Below are 22,888 nucleotides of genomic sequence, written 5' to 3'. Positions count from 1 at the left end.
ACAGTGTACATGCCTTCCAAAAAGGACATTAATATAAATTCCATGTTTCATTATTCAGTTTACTATTTCATTTCATTTTATTTCAGTTCACTGCACAATACATTTGATGGAATTATTATATTTATTCCATGTCTAGCTTTTCTGCTCATCCTGTGATAAAATAAATAATAAAATAAAAATTCATAAAATCATCATTCAATTAAAAATAAAATTGTATTATTCTGGACTATTTTACAAACTATTATTATTATTATTATTATTATTGTTGTTGTTGTTGTTGTTAGGTAATAGAGCTGCTCAGTGGTATGTCTATGGCACAAAGAACAGCAGACTTACATGAAAAGTGCTGTGTGCTTATGTGAACTTCTCATCGTTAAAGCACATGTTAATGAGAACATGGACTCCTTTGTCCTGAAGACTTCCTCCAGAGGTACAACAAATCTTGGAGACTGTTACAGATGCTGACACTGAAGACCTTTCAGAAATGTAAAATAAATGTCTCATTACAGAAAACATCACCATATCAGAGTACGGTCCTGTGAATGAGCACTGAGTATAAGAAAATGATTGCAAAAGCATTAGATTGATGTTTATCCTTGAACAAATCCCGGCGCTTCTGTTCTGGAACCTACAGCTAATGACGAATCAGACTCCAGAACTGATGATATCATGAGAAAACGTATAGTATTTAAATTGTCTTACTGTCTCCAATTTTCAACACTGCTTTTGCATTATATTTCATTTAGAATAGAATAACAACGCTGTACGTTGTGGTGTAAGTAGTGAAGGAGAGATTAAGGTCAAGCAACACATGCTAATCTTTTTCTTCTGTATGCAAATTAAGTTCCAGTTTACCATAACAAAAGTAGTGACACTTTGTGGTGTATTACTTTATATCCAAGCTTTTGTCTATGACACACTGAGGCTCAAGGGCAAGTGGCAGCTTGGTAGTGCTATGGCTCAAACAGTGGCAGCTTGGTAGAGTTTGGTCATACAGTCTGAAGTAAAGGAAAAGCTCATGAACATTTTCTGCAAACATTTATAAAATACACTGCACTTTCTTTTCACACCTTTATTCATCTCATCTGCAGCTTCAGGTCAGTCAAACCGAACCCCATAAACCGGCTTTAATTTCTCCTTTGTGCAAACGCGATGCATCTGTGAGTCTTTTATTTGGTTAGGAAGTGTTGCTGTGTTTGCGTTTGAAATTTAATTTCCTTTAAAAATGCAGAGATGCACTTCAAAACAAGGCCATCAAACAGATTCACCAACAAAACAAAGCAAATAGATGTTGAGTTTCCATAGAGCTGCCATATAGTATAATAAAAACTGCTGTGCAACGTATTATAATGATAAAAAAAATCAACATTATAACTTTTATTTCCACCATGTTTATAGGATAAGTTAATTAGATAAGGGATTTTGAAACCTAATTATATAACGTGTTTATTTTGCTTTGCACTATGTTCAGATGCTGTATATTCTATAGTGCGGATTTTGGTACATTTATTGCATAAGTATTGTTTTAGCATGCTATAAAGTCAGGAGTGATGGACTGTAATTATACAGGAAGCAGCTTTGAACTAGAGCTGAAGAGAGAAAGTAGTTCCTTTACAGCTCTCTCTTTCTATCTCTATCTCTTTTTTATTTTTAATATAATTCTTATTTCTTATTATTACTCTTAGGTTGCACTTGCAGTTTTTAAACTGTATAACTGTGTATGTGACAAATAAAATCTTAAACCCTGAAATTAGCATCCTCTTGTCATACTGAATATTTATTTCTTTACATATCTATAACCTACTTACTGATTTTCAGGATTGTTGTATTTTCAAAATTGATCAAGATTTACTGTGTCTAGCCTTGCAGCAATTTTTCAGTACTTATTAACTGCATTATGAAATGGTTCATGTTAATCTCAACAGTTAATTTCTTTTTAGTCTTTCGCATAATATTTCTTCTTGGAGTTTTAGTTTAAATTAAAAAGATGACGACTTTGTCACATGTACATTACAGCACAGTGAAATGCTTTCTTCACATATCCCAATGTTGGATATTGGGGTCAGAGCGCAGGGTCAGCCATAATACAGCACCCCTGGATCAGTGAGGGCTAAAGGACCTGCTCAAGGGTCCAACAGTGGAGCTCGAACCCTGATCCTCCAATCAACAACCCAGTGCCTTATGAGTCACCACAGCCTCAGTTATTGAATAATTAGTTAATGAAAGTAAAGCTGATCTATATTCCTGAAGCGAACCAAAGATCTCCCTGCTGTCCGTTTGTGTTTTTTATATTTTTAATCAAGGGTTACTGTATGTTACTGTTCAAATTACCATAAAATTATGCATTATGTTAAAATGTCAACAACCATGAGAGAAAAATTTCATTAATTTAATAACATATCTGCAACTGATCAAATTTAATTTATTGTTGAAGGAGCTTGAAAAGTTGAGGACTGAAAGATGCCACTGTGCTCACTGTAGATTTAGATTCCTTTACTTTACAGACAGAACAGAAAGTCATCATGGCTTTCAGCTTTTGTAGTCCATCCTTCTCAAGATCTGATCCGAGATGATTTTTCTGCTCGCCATAGTTGTGAATATTGGTTATTTGAGTTACGCCAGTCTTCCTGTCCGCTCGAACTGATCTGGCCAGTCTCCTCTGCCCTGTCTCATAAACGAGAGGTCTTTTGTGTGTGATAGCAATTCCTTTCACATCATAAAGTCTAATATGTTCAACCCAGATATCTACCAACAACAACCATGCCACAGTCAACACTGAGATTACGGTTTTCCCCTTCTGATGTTTGACATCATACGTTTACAACGTGCCAAGTTTACAAGACAGAGACAGAAAAAACTTCTTATAGGGTGTGTTATTATAGCATTACTGTAACCATGACAGTAGTGTTATTATAGCATTACTGTAACCATGGCAGTCTTCTTGAAAAGCATGTGTTTTACTTGCATCTTTCTGTACATTAAAATAATGATTAAAAAAACAATACAGAAGGCTGTCCAATGGGTTTTGTACTAATGTTTTATTCCATGATTGAAGGTATGCCAGTGGAGTAGTCCTAGGACACAACTGATGAATTCCAAGCCAGTAGTTTATGTTCATGTTACAGCAATGTACAGACTAGTGTGGGACGCCTGTTATTTCTTCTTGCCTGCTTTCAGAGCTTTATCCAAACCCTGGATGTATTTGCGAGGGATCTGATATTGCTCTATAAAATAACAAAACAAAACAAAATAAATGATAAGGAAGCATAAGAGTAAACAAACACATCTAAGTGGTTATGTTGACATGAGCTTTACCTAGCAGTAGTTTGCCGACGTGATGCACCTGGTTGCCTTGGATCTGCACCAGCTGCCGCTCTTTGGCACCGGGGACATCGTGGAGGACGGAACTGGCCTGGACTAGACGCTGCAAGGCGTCTGCTACCACCGCCGGCTCGATCCCGAACACCTCCAAGTTCTTTATTATCGTCACCTGATCAGACAAGCAGAATCGGGGCGGGAAGACACATGCACTTTAAACACTCAGATTTATTCTTCCAGCTAAAAAAAACCTATAATGACTATATAAACAGCTGCTTTTAAGATTTTCATGAGTCCCAGTTTGTCCTGAGCAGTTAATCTGTCCACAAAACCTTCAGAAATATCCTCTAGGCCCTGCACATTTTCGTTTCCCAACATCTTTTGCATATTTGATCCCTTATTTTTATTTATCATCATTATATTGCAGATGTAAACTTCTGACCTGAACTGTGTAATAATTACTGTTTGCAGAACTAAGTGATCGATAGTCAGTATCAAATATTAAGAGCTGACAATCATTAACCCAGTGAACATTAAGACAAATATGAAATGATGTAGAGATGATTCTAGGATTTCAGCTGAAACAAGTTCAACGATACAATGAAATACATCCCTGATCCAGAAACACAGGCAGCATGTGGCTGGTTGCCCTCCTGTCATAAGCGACTGAACATGGCTTCTGTTGTTAATCAGTCTGATTCATACCTTCTTGTTTGAGCCTCTGGAGGCTACAGTGATATCGATGGGCTCCACCTGCCCTTTCCGGACCACAGGAGCCTGGCCTGGAAACTGCATCTGATGGCACGACTGCATCCTGCTCAGAGTCCTGAAAACACAGCCAAGGGGGCTTTAATACACACTATACGCTGTTCCACTAATCAACTAATTATATATATTGCTAATCAGTACATCATGCACTCCTCTAGCTGCGGATTAGAAGTACGCTTTTAAGTCATATACTCCACGTAAGTCCTCCGTTTTGGATTCTGAATGTATCTGCCTATCTAACACGGATGCTCAAGAACTGTAATTGGTTTCCCTTTTAAATAACCTCATGCACAATTCACCACAATAACATGACTCCGGTTCGATAAACAGTCTCACTTCATTAAGTTAAGAATTATAATTCAACAGCTGCCAGAACCATCAGACTCATACTAGCTGTTCAATCAGAAAAAAATTAACTGTATCTAGAAACATATAGAATCTAGAAAATGGAGTTTACCGGCTGAAAAGATCGTCCCATTTTAACACCTCGACCTCCTGATACTCCGATTTGTCCAGTAAGCAGTCACACAGCACAGGGCTGATATTCACATAACTGCCAAATAAGGAGGAACACAGGAAAAAGAGGCATCAACTTACCAGTTTGGCATTTCTATATAATAATAAGAAGAATAAGAAGATGAGGAAGAAGAAGAAGAAGAAAAGTAATAATACATGTTGTTTTTGTCCCCGCTGAAATACTGATAGCAAAACGAGTAAATTAATAGTATTAATCAATCAATCAATCAGTGATGCACATGTTCCCAGGTTTGTTCTTTATATTTAGCTGTTATAACTAAATATTTTAAAATGACATTATTCGCTAGATACACAAGTTTCCTTGAATAAAATTGCTAAATTGATTAGTAACAATAAAAATACTAATAATCAATGAAATACTTCATTTGCAGTGTAGAATGCCCTAGACTTTTTTTCCAGTTTTAGATATTCAAGAAGGCATGGCAAGGCAAGTTTATTTGTATAGCACATTTCATACACAGAGGTCATTCAAAGTGCTTTACATAGAAATTAGAAAACAGTTTATAAGAGAGCAAAAAAATATATGTAAAAATAAGAGACATATGATAAAATCATAATAAAAACAAAGAACAATTAAAGATATAAAAATAAATGTGATTTCAATAAAAAACAGTTTAAAATATGTTAAAAAAGAATAAAACTGTTAAACAGATGTGTTTTTAATCTTGATTTAAAAGTGTCTACTGTTAAAGCACATCTGATCTCTTCTGGAAGCTGATTCCAGCTATAGGTGGCATAATAACTAAATGCTGACGCACCTTGTTTTGAGTGAACCCTTGGTATCTCTAACTGACCTGATCCTAATGATCTGAGTAGTCTGCTTGGTTTATATTTAATTAGCATATCTGTAATGTATTTCGGTCCTAAGCCATGAAGTGGTTTATTAAAGAGTAACAATACTTTAAAATCTATTCTAAATGTAACTGGAAGCCAGTGTAAGGACCTGAGGACTGGAGTGATGTGCTCAGATTTTTTGGTTCTGGTCAGAATTCTGGTAGCAGCGTTCTGTATGAGCTGCAGCTGTCTAATGGTCTTTTTTGGGGATCCCAGTAAGGAGTCCATTGCAATAATCCACCCTGCTGGTGATGAAAGCATGGACAAGTTTCTCTAAGTCCTGTCTTGAGACAAAACATCTAATTCTGGCTATATTTCTGAGATGGTAGTAAGCTGATTTGCTTATTGCTTTCACATGGCCACTGAAATTAAGGTCAGACTCTAAAAATACACCATGATTTCTGACTTTATTTTGTGTCTTTAGACCCCTAGAGTCAAGGTGTGTGTTAACCTTGAGAGTTTCATCTTTATTTCCGAATACAATGACTTCGGTTTTTGTCTTTGTTTAACTGGAGGACGTTTTGACTCATCCAACTGTTAATTTCATCAATGCACTTACATAGAGAGTCAATGGGGCTGTAGTCATTAGGGGACAGGGCTAAGTACATTATATCTGGGTGTCATCTGCATAGCTGTGGTAAGCAATTTGGTTCTTTTTCATTATTTGACCAATTGGGAGCATGTACAAATTAAAGAGAAGCGGTGCAAGAATTGAGCCCTGTGGGACTCCACATGTCATGGATGTCCATTCAGATTTATGGTTACCTATGTGCACATAGTAACCTCTCCCTTTTAGGTATGATTTAAACCATTTGAGGACCATCCCAGAAAGCCCTACCCAGTCAGGGTTCCCACTCTTTTTCAGAGACCATTTTCCAGGACATTTCAAATTTAGGAAAAAAAGAGCTTTTCAGATGCCTTTTCTAAAGCTTGCTTCGTACCAAATCCAGTGTCAAGCTGTTTAAGTGGTACATGGTTTGCTTTGTCTCGTGGATCTAGTATTAGCAGTTGGAGAGGTGTCTTTAACTTTTCCAGTTCTTCCCTTTTGATATAGCTTGATAGCAAGCCTCTCGTGGTTGACTGGAGCTCCTTTGCTAAAAAAGGAACCATTGGAGTGTCTGTCTGGAATTTTTCCAAAAATGGCTTCAGCTGTCTAGCAACAAATGCAAAAAAATGGAGCTTAGCTACAAAAAGAGGGTCTGCAGTAGCCTCCTTTACTGTGCAGTATGATGCTGATGATGGAACTTTACTTTTCGGAAGTTTCCAATGGCTGTTGATGTACATCTGCACTGTGGGCCAAATTTCGATTGCTCTCTCTGCAACTGCCAAGTCTTCTACCCATCGATGAGCACAGAACTTCAAAGGAAATACCACTGTCTGGGAACATTTGATTAAAAATGACTGACACATCAGAGCTGGAGTTGAATGAGTAGTGTGACCTGACCATTTTGATTACCCAACAAATCTCGGCTTCAAGCACAGCTTGGCTGGAAAAGAACTTTGACAGTGTTGAGTTGCTTTGTGGGCCTGAGCATGTTGCCTCTTCATTTGTATTGGATACTTGAAAAGCTGTGCTTTCCTGACTGCCACTTTCAACATCTACAGTGGTTGCTTGTAGGTCTTTGCTAGATTGTCTGCAAATTTCCTGTCCTCTGTTTTCAGAAGTCAGTAAATGAAGTCATGTCATGTGAATGAAATTTCAACATTTATAAAATAAAAAGACCGCACATATTAACACCCTCTCCTTTCTCAGGCCAATGCCGTCATGCATGCTTTAGTTTGCTGTGCATTCCCCTTGCACATGATATTCAGATTAACAAGGTTAATATAACCTGCTTACCCGTCACCATTTGCTGAAAACATTCGAGCACTTAAACCATTCCTAGCACATGAAACCGCCAACACAAGACAGCGTCATCCGTCACAGCGAGATTAAACAGCATAACAAAAAACCCGTCAAAACTCAGCGTCCCTGAACAGAGCGCTTTCTGTTACTAACGTTAATTGTTTCGACCAGTTGTAAACTGTTCTTTAAATGATCAAGAACATTTAAAAATAAGAATTTTCCTGGACAAGATTTTTTCCAGGACAATTTATGTTTTCTCTCATTTTCCATGTGTTTTCCAGGACTGGAACATTGGTCAGTCCAGAATTTCCAGGACGCGTGAGAACCCTGCCAGTTTTCCAGTCTATGTAAGAGTATGGTGTGATCTACCGTGTCAAAGGCAGCACTAAGATCTAGTAGCACCAGCACTGATATTCTACCTGAATCAGAGTTTAAGCGAATATCATTTATTATCTTTATGTGCACTGTCTCTGTGCTGTGATGCTGGCGGAAACCAGATTGAAAATTGTCCAGATAGCCATTTGAGTTTAAGAATTTGTTCAGCTGATTGAAAACAACCTTTTCAATGATCTTGCCTATAAAAGGAAGATTTGAGATTGGTCTGTAGTTGCTAAGTATGCTTTTGTCTAGGTTACTCCTTTTTTAGGAGAGGCTTAACAACTGCCGTTTTTAGGGACTCTGGAAAAGTGCCTGTGAGCAAAGAGGCATTTACTATTTTTAAGAGGTCAGTTTCTAAACAGTTAAGTACCTTTTTGAGAAAGGATGTAGGGAGGGTGTCAAGGCTGCAAGTTGATGCTTTAAGATGTACTGTTTCTTCCAAGGTTTTTATATCATTCATTCATTCATTCATCTTCTACCGCTTATCCGAACTACCTCGGGTCACGGGGAGCCTGTGCCTATCTCAGGCGTCATCGGGCATCAAGGCGGTTTTTATATCAATTATGTCAAATTCTGAGAAAATGACAAATTTCTGAGGTTGTTGTAATGAGGTCTGACTGACCACATTACAATATGAGGCCGCATTTATTGCCATTCTGATATTACTGATTTTCTCAGAGAAAAAGGTTGCAAACTCATTGCATTTGTTGTCAGAGAGCATTTCACTAGGAACTTGATTTGGGGGGTGTTGTTAGTCTCTCTACAGTAGCAAAAAGAGTGCGAGTGTTGTTTATGTTGTTGTTTATAATGTTTGAGAAGAAGATCTGTCTAGCTGTGCCTAGTTCTACATTGAAAGCACGAAGACTGTCCTTATAGATGCTATAATGTACTTCAAGTTTTGTTTTCCGCCACATACGTTCAGCTTTTCTGCATGTTCTTTTCATGCTCTGTACAGCTGTTGTGTTTCTCCAAGGTGCTTTATGTCTGCCAGTGATCATCCTGACCTTTACTGGAGCTATACCATCAATAGCATCTTTAACTTTTAAGTTAAAATTTTCAAGGAGAACATCAACAGAGTCTGCCGATATGTTTGGCAACATTGATATAGCATTCATAAATACCTCACTGGTGTTTTCATTTATGAACCTTTTTTTGACATAGACAGATCTAGCATCAGTGGCAGGACAGATCAATAAATCAAAGTAAACACAGAAATGGTCAGATAGCGCTTCGTCCTTGATAACGGTGGATGAAATGTTTAGACCCTTGCTAATGAGCAGATCAAGAGTGTGTCCCCTATTGTGTGTAGGACCTTGCACGTGCTGTGTCAGATCAAGTGTGTTTAAAACATTTAACAGTTCAATTGCAGTATTGTTTTCTGCATTGTCTATATGAATGTTGAAATCTCCAGCAATAACAAAATAATCAAATTCAGAGGAGATTGTTGATAAAAGTTCTGTGAATTCATCAACAAAAGTTGGGGTGGATTTGGGAGGCCTATAAATAATTGTAAACAGAATGCGCGGTGTACCTTTTAGAGCAGGGGTCACCAACGCAGTGCCCGCGGGCAACTGGTCGCCCGCAAGGAGCACTTAAGGCGCCCGCGAGGCATGTTCTAAAAATAGCACTGGTCAAAATATAGTTCCGTCTAAAAAGATTTTCTTGCTGTAGTTTTTGAATAAAAAATGCTTGCCTTAATGTAGATTTTAAAATGACCATATTTAATTTCATTTAATTTAAAAAAAATGTTAACAAAAATGTTTTATGTATATAACGAACTCTGGCCTTTTCTGAAGTCAAATGTCATATTGCGCGCACGTCACATCCGACTCCTGACACAAGGAAGCGGTGCAGCAACAATGAGGAGTCAGTTGTGATTTACCCCCAAAAACATGGCAGAAAAGCGACAGAAAACATACCATTTTAACGGTGTTTGGGAGGAAGAGTTCTTTTTTACGCCTGTCAAAGGAAAGTGTGTGTGTCTCATTTGCGGGACGACTGTTGAGACGGCAAAGCGGCACAATGTGGCAAGACACTTCAGTCTGCGTCACGAAAGTTTCAATGCTAACTACCCACCCGGTGGAGCATTAAGGACAGAAAAAGACGTTAAAAATCCTTTCATACAAGTCGACATGACATGCACTGCTGAGCAACTAAGTGCTCTGTTCAACTTGGATGCTGGACAGGTAAAGATCCTAACGTTGCAAAATGACCTTCACCTCAAAGCCCATCAGTCTGCATCAAACTTTTGGTGCCTTGTGGACACAGAAAAGTACAGTGGTGTATGCACAGCAGCTATGAAAGTTGCATGCCTTTTTGGTTCAACCTATCTCTGTGAATCAGCCTTTTCTAACGAACTTTATCAAGAACTAACACAGAACACGCCTTACTGATGCACATTTACAAGACTCACTCAGACTTGCAGTGTCAAATTATTCACCAGATTACAGTACACTGGTGAGCAGAATGCAGTGCCAGGCTTCCCACTAACAGACATTTACAGACAAAGAAGAGATAACATGTTCATTGAAAACACCATAACATTAAACTAAAAATGGTGCACAGAAATGTGAAAAATTGTTCAAAAAAGACTAGATAACTTGTTGTGACATGAATAATGATTTCCTTGACATTACTTCCTGACTTTCAAATGTTGGAACAGATAAACATAAATAAATGTTGCATGTTTAAATATTCCTACCGTCATTGTTGTATAAATCATTGTTAATAATTGTGGGGAATAATTAACATTGACATGTGAGCAGTCTCTTCACCATATTATTATTATTATTATTATTATTATTATTATTATTATTATTATTAAAAAGTGATCTGTGCAATTTTGCTATTGAGGAAGTTTTTTATCAAACAGGTAGCCCTTCGTACTACTCAGTTCCCTTGAAGTAGCCCTCAGTCTTAAAAAGGTTGGTGACCCCTGTTTTAGAGCAATACACAAATATTCAAAAGACTGGTAATCACCAAGTAACACTTGCTTGCATTGAAACGCATCTTTGAATAAAGCAGCTATTCCTCCACCTCTTCTAACAGCTCTACAGACACTTATAAACGTAAAGTTGGGTGAGGCTGATTCATTGAGGACTGTAGCGCTGCAGCTGTCATCTAACCAGGTTTCATTTAGAAACATGAAGTCCAGGTGGTTAGTGGTGATAAGATCATTAACTAAAAATGATTTGTTCTTTAATGAACGGATGTTCAGGAGTGCTAATTTAACAGTAACTGGTTTTGGCCCTGTATCCATCTCAGAATGACATCTAATAGGCAGTAGATTAGATAGAAGCTGACTGTCTATTTGAAAGAAAATCTGTGTACCTTTTATTCGTGTCATGGACGAGCTCGTTTTTTTTCACATAATCGGTGATGAAGCTCCTCACCTCATGAGCCTGCAACACTGCACCCTTTCTGAAACAGATAGGGTCACAAACTAAATACACAACAGCACACCAAGATAAAGATTAATAATAATAATAATAATAATAATAATGAGGAGGAGGAGGATGGTGGTGATCAACAATCACACTGAGACCTGCTGTGTTGTTGATATCCACAAAATACAAGGCAAATAGAAAACAAGTACGAGTCATTTATTGCTAATGATGTTCTAACAAACTCGATTCAAAAACGCTCACTTTTTCTGCACATCTTGGAACAGAGGCTCCAGACGTGCGGTGACCCCATACAGCAGAGTGATTTCAGGGGGTTTATAGACCTCCTCGCAGTTCTCTCGATCCTCACTGCACTCCTCTGGGGGCTCCCAGTCCAACGGCACGCAGAAAGAAGACAACCTGAAAGGAAGTGTGTACTTATTAGAGCAAGTTGTGTACACATGCCCAGGATTCGATTAATCTTCCCCACAGGTAAATAAAAAGATTAAGAAAATATCTTTAATGTTTATTGACTTACATGAAACAAACGCTTTAACTGGATATACACTTCATGTTTAAACTTACACATATGTCCACTATACACATTGACCAAGGCTGAGAATGTTTTCACTATAAGGTGGATTAGCTCCTAAATAATCAGCACAGAAGAATCTACTATAATGTCTACTTCATGCCTGCTGGAGCAGCATATTACAGACCGTCTGACTGTATATCTAATTTTCTCCAGCTTAAGATGAACCATGACTTCCCTTGATCCAGTCGGTGGATTCGGTATCCTAATTTTCCTTTTACTAAGACTAGTGTTTTCCGAGGCCACACCAAACAATGCAACAAATGGGAATGGATCTACCAGCTCTCCAAAAAGCCCAGAGAAGGTCTTAAAAATACTGGTCCAGAACATGTAAAGTCACATGTGGGATCTATGTTAGCTTTAATCTTAGAAAGTCTGACTTTTGTCCAATGTAAAAGGTGTTCAATTTTAAACTGTATTACAGCATTTCTAAGGCAAATGGATGATGAAAAAAATTCCCTGAATTATTTTGTACCAGACGTCTTCTGAAATCGGTTCGTCTAAGTCTGTGTCCCAATTATTTCTGAGAAGACCTATAGATGTTAAATCCTACATACGTAATAGATCCTGCTTAGAGTCTGCTTTTGGACTGATTTACATAAGAAATAATTCAAATTCAATGCTACAAAGTTCCAAAGTTGCAAATAAAATTGGGATTTGTTCAAAGGGCACAAAATGTCCATCAATATAAAGATCAGACAGTTAGACCAAACCATTTGTGGCCCAAATCTCAAAAGCGTCGTCCATCATTCATGGAACAAACATGTACTGTAGTTTTTAGCAATCGATGTGATAAATCTTTAAGGAGAAACGATCGTCTAAACTGATTCCGGATCTGGACTGAACGTATGACAACGTATGATTAGAAGTCAAGCTAGAGATTGGCTGTGTGAATGGGATTTTAGCAGCATAATACATTTTACCCATATGTCCCAATTAATATTAAAACTAATGCTGCACACGGCTGTATAACATATACAGAGATAAAAACTGATTTCTGTTAAAGTGAATGTACTTAGGGTTCTTCCAGTCGACCTCTACGATGCTGTCCACTCCTTTACTCAACTCCTTAACTCGAACAAGATTGTGTTCCTTCTGCATCGACTGCAGGAACTTCGAGAGCTGGGAATGGGGGGGGATAGTGAGAGAGAGAGAGAGAGAGAGAGAGAGAGAGAGAGAGAGAGAGAGAGAGAGAGAGAGAGAGAGAGAGCGCGAGAGAGTGAGAGAGATAGTGAGAGAGTGAGTGAGAGAGAGATAGTGAGAGAGAGAGAGAGAGAGAGTGTGTGTGTGTGTGTGTGAGAGAGAGAGAGAGAGAGTGAGAGAGAGAGTGAGAGAGAGATAGTGAGAGAGAGAGAGAGAGAGAGAGACAGAGTGTGAGAGAGTGAGAGAGGGTGAGAGAGCAAGAGAGAGAGAGTGAGAGAGAGAGAGAGTGAGAGAGAGAGGCAGAGAGAGAGACAGAGAAAGAGAGAAAGAGAGGGAGATACAGATTAGAAAAAGAGAGAGACCGAGAGAGAGATAAAAACAGGGCGACTAAAATAAACATGGTCTCAATTCAGTCACTTTTACTAACCTTTTTATAGCTGGATTTTTTTATGTCAAGGTTTTTTCCTTTAGGACTGTAAAAGACAAGGTGAGAGAAATCAGATAAGGAAACCTAAAGTAAAAACACGGATTAAAAAATAAAATCTTGTTGGATTTGTTGTAAACTGTAAAAGCCAAAATATGATATTAATGCGTAACATAGGATCAGACACCCAGGCTAGAACAACGTGCCATAAAAACGAAGGGGTTTGAGGTGGATTTACATGGCTTTGTGATTGCAGAAATGAATGCAAAATCAAGTCAATTCTGTGATACTAGAGAAGGCAATTTTCAAAAACACATCGAACATTAGTCCAGCTATCAGAGAAAGTGTCTTCACTGGTATTGTACACAAAGGTAATAAAAACATCACAAGTTGCATCACTTTTTAAAATTCTGTAAATTTGTAAAAGGAAAAAAAAATTTTTTTTTCATTTTTATTCTAACACTATATGTAAAAAATAAAATTAACCAAAGTATATTTTTTAAAAGTTAATTATAGAGATATTTAAGTCCCCTTATTGCAATCTTTCCTTTTAAGCACAATTCTGACTTACTAACTATCACAAAAATGCTAGCTTTTTACTGAGACAGGATGAGTTTGTTTGTTTGTTTGTTTGTGTTTGTTTGTTTGTTGTTACCAGCATGACGCCATGTGCTTGCGCAGAAAGGTGCCGGTCAGCAGAGGGAGCTCTGACTTCTTCACTTTACTCTTGAGAGCATGGAGGAAGCACTGCAACAGCAGAGAGTCCATCTGTTCTGTAGAGAGAGGACAGAAAAACATGGTCAGTATTTACATGATGAGGGATTAAGGCGAGAGACGTAAGAAAGACGGAGATATTGAATTCTTCAGATCGATTTAATTCTATTTATGTGCATAGCGCTTTTAACCAATGACATCGTATCAAAGCAGATTCACAGAGGAATTTAAAATGAAGTTACTACTTATCTCTAACATTTATTCCATATGAGCAAGAATGAGGTGACTGTGGCAAAAAAAACCTCCCTGAGATGATATGAAGAAGAAACCTTGAAAGGAACCAGACCTAGAACCAGTAGAGAGATTCCTCCTCTCATTTGTGAGACACTGAACAGGAAATAATGTAAATGTAAATAATGTCCTTTTACAACACTTCATATTCGAGTTGAATTGTGCAACCAAGAGCTCCTTAGGAACTAATAGGTCAGAATCATTTCTGAGATCAGTACAGACTTAAAGATGCCCTGCCACACGTATTTCATTACTTTTGTGGTAATGTCTGAAGTTTACCATGGACTCTGTAGCATTCTTTTGTGGTAAAAATTCCTTGGTTACCTTGTTTCAAGCCATTCTAGTGTGGTATAGAAAGCCTGCAGGAAGACTCAGCTCGATTTGCGCCAGTTCTCATGAATATTCAAATGAGCTATGTTGCTTGGCTCCGATTGGCTAACCGCTAGGATATGAGAGCATGAATATTCATTCACCCAGCGCAATAAGTAGACGTTCAGCCATCCCGTTGACGTTCAGCCATCCTTGCTGTATAGGAAACTCACTGAGCTACACGAATTCTGGGGGCGCGGTCTCAAGTGGGAGAGCTCATGAATAGTAATGAGCTCAATCATTACTACGTCACACTGAGCAGCTTTTCCAACTGACCTGATTTCTCCCCTTATTTCTTTTAAGTGGCTAGAACTGACCGGGGAGGTAACAGTTCGTTTTCAATTTCACGACACAACACAAACACATATGGACCTAACACATATCAAAAAATCCAAGTAAAAACGGTTTTGTGTGGAAGGGCACCTTTAACACTAATTCCTTCCTATCGAGATGCACTCTCAGACGTGAGAACTTGCCTTGTGGAGACCTTGAATCCTCTTCTTCTCCCTGCACATCCTCTGTGTCCTCTTCTTTCTCTTCCTCTCGGAGGCTAAGATTCTGGATGTTTTGACAAGACGATTCCACCGCAGCCGTCCCGCAGTCATTCTGTCCTTCTCTCTCCTGAGCCAAATCTTCTGTTCCCTCTTCACCGCTTTCCTCTCTGTCCATGTCTGCCTCGGCCTGGACCGAAGGATCAGTGACAGGGATAACAGGAGGAGCGGATTTATCCCCAAAAGCCCTGTGGGAGAAAATTAACAAGTAGATGAAGGCAATAAATATCAAATCACAGCACAAGGCAAAGACTAATTTTAAACACACTTGCAATGTGAAACAAGATTTTGTGAGAATTTTTTTTAATTTCATAATGTGTCTGTAAGACTGTAGGACATAAAGAGCGTCTTTATCTGGCCGAGGACAACCCAGTAAAAACAGTAGAGTGGAAAAGCACACACAGAGTTAGACAGACAGACAGAAACAGCGGCAGAGAGTTGGAGTGAGAAAGAGACACAGAGAGAAAGAGTGACAAATAGCCAGAAAGAAAGATAGACACAGACGGGCAGAGACTGACAGTCAGAAACAGATGGACAGAGAATGACAGCCAGACACACAGATGGACAGAGACACACAGAGACTAATTGAGGATGAGACAGACATCTACAGTGACAAACACTGGTAGACAATCAAAGAGAGACTGTCAGAGACACAGACACAGAGACGGACAGAGAGAGACAGAGAGAGAGAGAGAGAGAGAGAGAGAGAGAGAGAGAGAGAGAGAGAGAGAGAGAGAGAGAGAGAGAGAGAGAGAGAGAGAGAGCAAGTGAGAAAGAGAGAGGCAGAAAGAGAGAGAGCGTGCCAGACAGAGAGAGTAAGAGAGACAGACAGAGACAGAGGCAGAGACCAACAGAATCTGACACAGAGTCTGACAGAGAGAGACACACACATTTACAATTGTGACCCAAACACTGTAACAGAGACCCAGAGAGTCAGAGAGACAGTCAATGAGACAGATACCGAAGACAGTGGACGAAAGAGAGAGAGAGAGAGAGAGAGAGAGAGAGAGAGAGAGAGAGAGACACACACACACACACACACACATTCCTTTACATTTTCTTAAAACACTGTAATTTCTGTGTTTTTTATTTTGGTGCCAACATTTTGTTGTGTCTAGGAATTTGCGAGATTCATACCACAGCTGGTCCATGTACGTGTGTAACACATTTACTCCTTTTCCCTTCATCCCGCCAGTCCTCATCTCTCTGCTCGACATGGCTGCAGTTCCCACAGCAACAGGAGCTCTGTGTAATCAAGCAAACAATCAACTCGACTTGCTCGAATCGTTTGGGCTGAGCTCTGGTTTCACTGTAATTAAAGAAGCCCTGCTATTTTGCAAGTTCTCCCACTTGGAAATCATGGAGGGGTCTGAAATTGTCATCGTAGGTGCATGTCCACTGTGAGAGACATTTACATTTACGGCATTTAGCAGAGACATAATCTAAAAAAAAAATCCAGAAATCACAATATATGATTTTTTAACTATTTATTTGTATGATACAGCTGCAAATAAGTATTTGAACACCTATCAGCTAGAATTCTGACCCTCAAAGACCTGTTAGTCTGCCTTTAAAATGTCCACCTCCACTCCATTTATTATCCTAAAATAGATGCACCTGTATGAGGTCGTTAGCTGCATAAAGACACCTGTTCACTCCATACAATCAGTAAGAATCCAACTACTAACATGGCCAAGACCAAAGAGCTGTCCAAAGACACTAGAGACAAAATTGTACACCTCCACAAGGCTGGAAAGGGCTACGGGGAAATTGCCAAGCAGTTTGGTGAAAAAAGCTCCACTGTTGGAGCAATCATTAGAAAATGGAAGAAGCTAAACATGACCGTCAATCTCCCTCGGACTGGGGCTCCATGCAAGATCTCACCTCATGGGGTCTCAATGATCCTAAGAAAGGTGAGAAATCAGCCCAGAACTACACGGGAGGAGCTGGTCAATGACCTGAAAAGAGCAGGGACCACCGTTTCCAAGGTTACTGTTGGTAATACACTAAAACGTCATGGTTTGAACTATGCATGGCACAGAAGTTTCCCCTGCTTAAACCAGCACATGTCCAGGCCCGTCTTAAGTTTGCCAATGACCATTTGGATGATCCAGAGGAGTCATGGGAGAAAGTCATGTGGTCAGATGAGACCAAAATAGAACTTTTTGGTCATAATTCCACTAAACGTGTTTGGAGGAAGAAGAATGATGAGTAACATCCCAAGAACACCATCCCTACTGTGAAGCATGGGGGTGGTAGCACATGTTTTTCTGCACATGGGACAGGGCGACTGCACTGTATTAAGGAGAGGATGACCGGGGCCATGTATTGCGAGATTTTGGGGAACAACCTCCTTCCCTCAGTTAGAGCATTGAAGATGGGTCGAGGCTGGGTCTTCCAACATGACAATGACAAGAAGCACACAGCCAGGATAACCAAGGAGTGGCTCTGCAAGAAGCATATCAAGGTTCTGGCGTGGCCTAGCCAGTCTCCAGACCTAAACCCAATAGAGAATCTTTGAAGGGAGCTCAAACTCCGTGTTTCTCAGCGACAGGCCAGAAATCTGACTGCTCTAGAGAAGATCTTTGTGGAGGAGTGGGCCAAAATCCCTCCTACAGTGTGTGCAAACCTGGTGGAAATACTACAGGAAACGTTTGACCTCTGTAATTGCAAACAAAGACTACTGTACCAAATATTAACACTGATTTTCTCAGGTGTTCAAATACTTATTTGCAGCTGTATCATACAAATAAATAGTTAAAAAATCATACATTATGATTTCTGGATTTTTTTTTTTTTTAGATTATGTCTCTCACAGTGGACATCCACCTACGATGACAATTTCAGACCCCTCCATGATTTCTAAGTGGGAGAACTTGCAAAATAGCAGGGTGTTCAAATACTTATTTTCCTCACTGTACATGACTCTTGATATGCGTGTGTTTTAAGTAGACATATAAGTCAGTCTTTACCTGTTTGACACAACATTGACCGCACAGCAGTCCCCTTGATTTACATCTGGTAGCCCTGCAGAAGACACCACTACTCCTGGAAGCATCAGGTCTGTTTAAGATAGAATAAAACCAAGTAAACACACACACAATCTCTCTCTCTTACACACACACACACTCACTCACATTTATTCACCAGAACATCTCACCTGCCCCACCAGTTAGTTTCTGTACCACTGGAGGCCATGTTGTGAAGGTGGGTAACAGATCAGGATACCGCCAAAGTGTGTACACTGATGAAAATATGGATAATAAAAATAACAGAATCAGATATAACGGACGTTTCCGGAAGTAATCGTATCTACATATATACAGTAGGACCTTAGAGTACAGTCTGCATCAGTGTTTATCCAGCCCAAGAATCCGTCCATAACATGTGTCTATACCAAATGTTGAACCACAAATCTATTTACAATGTATAAAAGAAATGAAATAAATAAAACTGGAGGGATAGAAACCTTTATTATCACCACATATACATTACAGCATGGTGCAGTTCTTTTCTTTCATATCAAAACTAGGGTTGCAAAGGGGCAGAAAGTTTCCGGTAAATTTCCGGAAACTTTCCACGGGAACTTAATCTGGGGAATTTTGGAAATATTCCAAATTGGAAACTTTACAGGAATTTATGGGAATTTACAGGAATTTATGGGAATTATTTGTAATATAGGGAAATTTGTATAAACTATATCATTTACAAACATAAATAAACATTTTGTTTGGTCATAAGCAGACATGCATGCAAGGTAATACAAATTTTAAAAATGACGTCTTGACTGATTTAATTGTAAGTAGAACTTCAATTGATTCTTTCATTGAGTAACACAAAAGCATAATAAACATTATTATTCTTGTAATAAACATAATAAACTTAAAAATTGTAATAAACATTATTTTATAGATTATTTTATTTCAGGGGGGTCATTGAGTGTGTGTGGGGTCATCAAATTATCTGTGCATGTGGTAACACTCCTAATTTACTGCTTATTAAGAGTTAGTAAGGTAGTTATTAAGTTTAGGTATTGGGTACAATTAAGAATGTAGAATAAGGTAATGCAGAATAAGACATTAATATGTGCTTTATAAGTACTAATAAATAGCCAATATTCAATTAATATTCATGCTAATAAGCAACTAGTTAAGTTGAAAACCTAAAATAAAGTGTTACTGTGCATTCTCTCTGTGCTCAATGGCCCTCCAGTAAGCAGTGTGCTGTGTGCAAGTGACCGAGAAATGCAGGGTACAAAATCAACTTAAATTGCATTAAATCATGCTATAAATGCATTTTTTTAACTACATTTAAGTTCCTTGTTATAGGCAACTCTGCATTTTTTTTAAAAAATTCCCAGTTTATTTCCATATATTCCCTTTAATTCCCATATATTCCCGTTAAATCCCATGGAAAGTTTCCAGCCTTGAAAATTCCTGGAATTTTGCAACCCAAATCAAAACTGAGGAGGTTGGTGGTTAGAGCAAACGGGTAGCTATGATAAAGCCCCCCGAAGCAGAGAGGGTTAAGAATATTGCTCAGTTGCCCAACAGTGGCAGCTTGACAGTGCTGGGGCTTGAACGATCAACCACCCTGAGCCTTAACTGCTTGAGCCACTACTGCCATCCTACCTGCCATCAAAGGAGTGAGAAATCCTTAATTCATGTTTCAGGGAGCGAGGAGAGTGTATTACTAAGATCACTTAATTATGTAGAAAACTCTACTACCTCTCAATATCCATGTCCTATTTTAACTAAAAACAATGCGCTACGTTAACTACGTAAAAAGATAAAGCGAGCATGTGAAATATGAGCTGCTTTATTAATCAGCACAAAAAGATGTTCATCTTGACCACACGTGTTATTATTTTGAACACAGTGCTACATGTAATGATCCTGTGCTGTAGTGGTGTATACTACACCTGTAGGGTACAGCTGTTTCTCCAGCTGGAAGAACACTGGGTTCCTGTGGAGCACATACAGAGTGACAGCATCTCCTTTGTGTGTGTAGATTTTTACAACGTTCAGTTCTTCTTTGTTGGGTATGAGCTCATTGAGCTGCTCGGCAGACAGGGACGGAAACGCGGCGGAGACGTCCGCCCTCAGCTTCCTCCTGCGGGACAGACACACATGAATGAGGGAGGAAATTAATTATTTATGAAATAATTTTTATTTCTGAGGAAATATAAACATATGCTGATGCTTGCTGGACACTATGGCTGATGAACAACATTACTAGTATGACATCATGTGACTCCAGCATCTCTTTATTTTTGACTATTACTTATCACAACAGCCTGAGATAGGCACAGGCTCCCCGTGACCCGAGGAAGTTCGGATAAGCGGTAGAAGATGAATGAATGAATGAATGAATGAATGACTTATCACAACATGCCTGCTGAGAAAGGAAATACAACAGAGTTTATTAGCTTCCTATTACAGCACCTCAAGTCACGAATGTATATTAATATACACATTCTTGTTTCTATATTAACAACTAATTCACAGAGACTTGGACACAATCTCCATAGAATCATCTGATAGTAAACGGTTATTTAGCACAAATAAAAGTATAACTTGTGATATGTTGATGCTTTTTGGAAGGAGATGTTTAGTTAACATTAATGGAAGGATTCTCCAGTGTCAGCGATTCGAAACAGTACGTGGTATCAGGATGGAGGAGTGTGAGCAGAAATCAACCAGTGTCAGTGATTTGAAACAGTACGTGGTATCAGGATGGAGGAGTGTGAGCAGAAATCAACCAGTGTCAGTGATTTGAAACAGTACGTCGTATCAGGATGGAGGAGTGTGAGCAGAAATCAACCAGTGTCAGTGATTTGAAACAGTACGTGGTATCAGAATGGAGGAGTGTGAGCAGAAATCAGTGTCAGCGATTTGAAACAGTATGTGGTATCAGGATGAAGGAGTGTGAGCAGAAATCTGTTGTTTTTTCTAACAAAACAAACTGCATTATGGCCTTATTAATTTCACTGGGAAAAAAAGACTTAGTGAAGTGACATACAGCTAAGTATAGTGACCCATACTCAGAATTTGTTCTCTACGTTTAACCCATCCAAAGTGCACACACACAGCAGTGAACACACACACACAACATGAACACACACCCAGAGCAGTGGGCAGCCATTTATTCTGCGTCGCCCGGGGAGCAGTTGGGGGGGTTCGGTGCCTTGCTCAAGGGCACCTCAGTCGTGGCCGGCCCAAGACTCGAACCCACAACCTTAGGGTTAGGAGTCAGACTCTCTAACCATTAGGTCACAACTTCCCCACTACTTCTGAGGAAATGTACGTCACTGCTGAGATGATAATGGGCTGTCCCATAGACATTCCACAATATTAAATGTAGCTTTAAACGGATAAAAGTATGACATGACATTCTTTAATAAATTTAGATAAACAAATTTCAAACTGTTGGCAAACAGCTGTGGTTCACAAGTAATAAAACACCTCAGGATTTGCTTTTAAAGGTCAATGCTAACTCTGAGAATATTGTAGGTTTCCTCAATATTTCTAGACAACTGACCAAAAAAATTATACAACAATAATTAATGCTGCAATGTCAACAATTCATTCCTTATCTTCTGTTAGTTTATTGATATTTTTTTTAAACCTAAATTAGTTCTCCCTGTATTTCATTAGAGCTTTTTATGTATGTTCTATAACGTTAAAAAAAAAAGATGAGGAAAAACTAAATATGCAAATGTGAAAGTCAGCTGTTTCAATATGCAACAAATATAAATAAAAATAATCCTTAAACACACAAACGTGTCACTAAAACCCCCGAGCCTAATCCCAAATAACATCCTAGCAGACTAACAAGACGTGCACTTAAGATGTAAGGGTCTTATTCTCGTACCCTATGTAGTGCCCCAACGGAGTGTACAGTGAGTCAAATGTGATTACAGCATTCAGCACCTTATAGCTAACGCGCTCGCGCTGTACTGGTTAGGTACAAACCTGTCGGATCCTTTGATAACGGTATTGGACTTCACGCGAAACGCTTTTGTAAACATCCTGCTGTGTATTTTATTTGTTTTACCTAGTTAAGGAAATGCGACAATCTAATGCCTGGAATACACTTGTGTCAAACATGCTACAATTTATTAGCCAACCATCGCAAGCATAAGCGTGTGGCTGCAATACAAAATATGTCCGGGTGGAAACATCAACCCGCGTTAAAGCTGACCTTTTTACGCACGCATAGCGCCAGTTTTATTATTTTTGTGTTTTGTATTGTTGTGTTTAAATGCCTATATGATACAAATTACCATAAATTTTGGACAGTCATACCATTGATAATTAATATATTACTATATGAATATAATATATTAATATGTGTATATATTTGTATGTATGTATATATGGACAGCTGAGTCACTGGATATTTTCAAGCGGCGGTTGAAGACCTACTTATTCAGGAAACACTTCAACTAGCACTTCTTTGCTTATCTTTCGCATTTAAAAAAAAAACAAAACAAAACAAACAAAAAAAAAACACACCTTTGACACTTTTTCATTGTAACTTTGAACAAATGTTTTAAACTCATGGTATCTTAAGTATGTAACTTAGTGAGCCAGCATTAATGATTCAGTGTTAGAGATTTAAGCACTTATGTACGTCGCTCTGGATAAGGGCGTCTGCCAAATGCTGTAAATGTAAATGTATATGCATACATACATATATATATATATATATATATATATATATATATATATATATATA

General features: G+C 38.6%; 1 protein-coding gene across 1 annotated transcript; it reads right to left on the bottom strand.

Moving 5' to 3' along the window:
• Positions 1 to 3,019: 3,019 nt before the first annotated feature.
• Positions 3,020 to 22,296, bottom strand: eif2d (eukaryotic translation initiation factor 2D). Its single transcript, XM_060881857.1, has 15 exons — positions 22,123 to 22,296; positions 20,070 to 20,260; positions 18,309 to 18,392; positions 18,121 to 18,211; positions 16,286 to 16,393; positions 15,074 to 15,336; positions 13,879 to 13,996; positions 13,227 to 13,272; positions 12,672 to 12,778; positions 11,329 to 11,484; positions 11,012 to 11,101; positions 4,544 to 4,639; positions 4,024 to 4,144; positions 3,316 to 3,490; positions 3,020 to 3,224 (listed from the first exon to the last, which is right to left on the bottom strand). The coding sequence occupies exons 1-15, from the start codon at positions 22,176 to 22,178 to the stop codon at positions 3,154 to 3,156; spliced, it is 1,773 nt and encodes a 590-aa protein (XP_060737840.1). The 5' UTR covers positions 22,179 to 22,296; the 3' UTR covers positions 3,020 to 3,153.
• Between the last annotated feature and the right edge of the window lie 592 nt (positions 22,297 to 22,888).

Source organism: Tachysurus vachellii, chromosome 11 (assembly GCF_030014155.1).
Source record: "Tachysurus vachellii isolate PV-2020 chromosome 11, HZAU_Pvac_v1, whole genome shotgun sequence".
NCBI classification, from domain to species: Eukaryota; Metazoa; Chordata; class Actinopteri; order Siluriformes; family Bagridae; genus Tachysurus; species Tachysurus vachellii.
The sequence above is the reverse complement of the archived record's forward strand: the minus strand, read 5'-3'. Positions and strand labels throughout refer to the sequence as shown.

Coding starts and splice junctions, on each gene's coding strand:
- eif2d (XM_060881857.1), bottom strand. CDS start 22,178: ATGTTTACAAAAGCGTTTCGCGTGAAGTCCAATACCGTTATCAAAGGA. Junction 20,261..22,122: donor GTTATCAAAGGATCCGACAG/GTTTGTACCTAA, acceptor TCTGTCCCGCAG/GAGGAAGCTGAGGGCGGACG. Junction 13,273..13,878: donor AAGCACATGGCGTCATGCTG/GTAACAACAAAC, acceptor TGTCTTTTACAG/TCCTAAAGGAAAAAACCTTG.